General features: G+C 48.4%; 1 protein-coding gene across 1 annotated transcript in view; it reads left to right on the forward strand.

Annotated features, from left to right (window-relative positions):
* The first annotated feature begins 606 nt into the window (after window positions 1-606).
* Window positions 607-2,252, forward strand: part of map3k9 (mitogen-activated protein kinase kinase kinase 9) — an 18,424-nt gene continuing 16,778 nt past the window's right edge. Inside the window, exon 1 of the mRNA XM_042073361.1 lies at window positions 607-1,667. Coding sequence (XP_041929295.1) covers window positions 1,241-1,667 — 427 coding nt within the window. The 5' untranslated portion in view covers window positions 607-1,240. The remainder of the gene's footprint in view (window positions 1,668-2,252) is intronic.

Here is a 2,252-nt window from a genome sequence, read left to right on the forward strand (position 1 = left end):
GTGTGTGTGTGTATGTGTGTTATTGGGCGAGACACCCTTTGTAGCTTTTTAAATCACGTCAAGTCTTACTGAGCTGCTTGGGGTTCTATTGGCTGCAGTCGGCAGTTTCCACACAACGCAACCCAAACTCCCTCACTCGGCATCTCAAACAGTTGGATTGGTAGATTTGTTTACTTTGTTGTTTGTTTTCTACGTTTCACAACAAGGCAAAATACGTATCGCATTTTTATTTCAGGGATTCATGCATGATATCTAACATTAATTTTGATTTAAATTATGTCAAATCTATTTATCTATTTATTTCAGTTGTTGATTTTGTTTCTTTTTGTCAACAAAAAATAAAGTAAGTCATTTGAATTAATTTGTTGTGTGGTTTATTTTTAAACAATATACAAAGGGCAAGGACTTATTTTAAAAATCACCAAAACTTCAATTTGGTTGGGGAGACACATAGTGGCATCACTGACATTACCTTACTAACCTCAATGAAGGTGGTTTATGAGACAGACGTCAAGGGGGTAATCCATCAATTGACATAGATTGACAGATTATATACGACGAGTCATCCTCGTGTCCTTTGGATCTTCATATCGTTAGTCCCTTTTAGTCGACCGGAAAATTTGAATTAGAAATGGCACTATGAATGTAGGTCACAGAACGACCCTTTCTCCTTTTACCGCCTACTCTTTCTTCTGGCAATGTGGGGTTCTTGAACACGCACGAACACACACACACACACACTGGCTTTCAGTTTACACTCAAGCGCGCTCACCGTTTTGCACAGTCACATATAGGGAGGACCAGCGGTGTATGCTAGATAGGCGATGGTTTCTGATTGATGTAGCTACGTGCGAATCACAGAGCGCAAATTGGTGGCCGCTTAATGTAACAGCCATTCGAGTGCGTGAGCTGGGCGGGGACGCGCGTAGGGCACTTTAAGGATGGAAAGAAGCAGGGCAACATCCTAGGCCAGGTATCGCTGCAAATTCAGTTTAATTTCGAAATAGCAATTAGGAAAAGATGTCTCCTCTTGTTTAAATTACACACTGCGAGGAAGGGAAAGATGCGGGCGGGGACACAATGAGGTGTTTTTAACGCTCCCGCTGCAGGATTAGCAGCTATTTACTCCCCCGCCGTGGCAGCCGCGGCTTTGTATCGCTGGCGCGCTGCTCGCCAGCACATCCCACGGCAGGTGTAGTCTGATCGCGCCTCTTCCGGATGATCCAGGTCGCCCTTATGGATGGCGTCCATGGATGCCTTCGGATCGCCCTTTGAGTCCACTCGGAGTCCCAAAGGATGCTGTGCTGCTCACACGCTCGATCCCGTCCCGGAGAGTGCCGGCTGGCCGGCGGTTATCTCAACCCCTGAAAATGGCACTGCAGCAGCACCGACCAGAACCGGTCCCGCCGTGGCCGGCCTCTGGACAGCCGTCTTTGACTATGACGCGGGCGCGGAGGATGAGCTCAGCCTGCGGAAAGGAGACCTGGTAGAGGTCCTGTCGAAGGACTCGCTTGTCTCCGGAGATGAGGGCTGGTGGACAGGCATGATTGAGGACCGTGTCGGTGTTTTCCCTTGTAATTATGTGAGCAGCAGCAATGGCATCTCAGAGAAACTCCGGGACGCGACTTCTGAGGATTACTCCCAATGCCCTGTGCCACCACTTCACGGTAAGCATAACCCACACACACACACTCACACAGCTACCGACCTGCAGGTATCTCTGTGAAATCTGGCGTGTAAAATCAAGTTCTGTTTGTCACGGTGTGCCCATATTCTAAAGCCTTTTCTGCAACGGGCCTTCATTTCTATGCTGAACTCTATTTCTGTACGGTGTTGTAATATTGCTCAGAGACTGTATATTTGGTTAACATCAGTGTGTGAGCCTGGGCCTGACGCATCCCCCACCTCTAGCTATGTATCAGCATTCCCCCGCCTTGTACTGACGCTCTTCGACACGTTCCGCATCCTTCCTGATTCGGCTCGGCAGCCCTGATCGCGTGGCTCAGCACAAACCCATCCCGCGGTACCACGCACGGGCCCTAAATCGGTCATCGATACACACAAAAGATCGATATGCTTTGGAAAGAGACTGAAAAATCTGAGGCTGTCTGCCGACCACGGCACACGACGGATCTTTGTTTTGTCCAATGTGGTTGTCTCTGTTGTGACCGGTCAGATATTGATAGCCTGCTGTTGCGTCCTGTGTGTTGGAATGTAGCTTTACAGTGATGTTCAGACACATCAACACGCGC

The sequence above is a fragment of the Alosa sapidissima genome, chromosome 19, assembly GCF_018492685.1.
Source record: "Alosa sapidissima isolate fAloSap1 chromosome 19, fAloSap1.pri, whole genome shotgun sequence".
Classification (NCBI taxonomy): Eukaryota; Metazoa; Chordata; class Actinopteri; order Clupeiformes; family Clupeidae; genus Alosa; species Alosa sapidissima.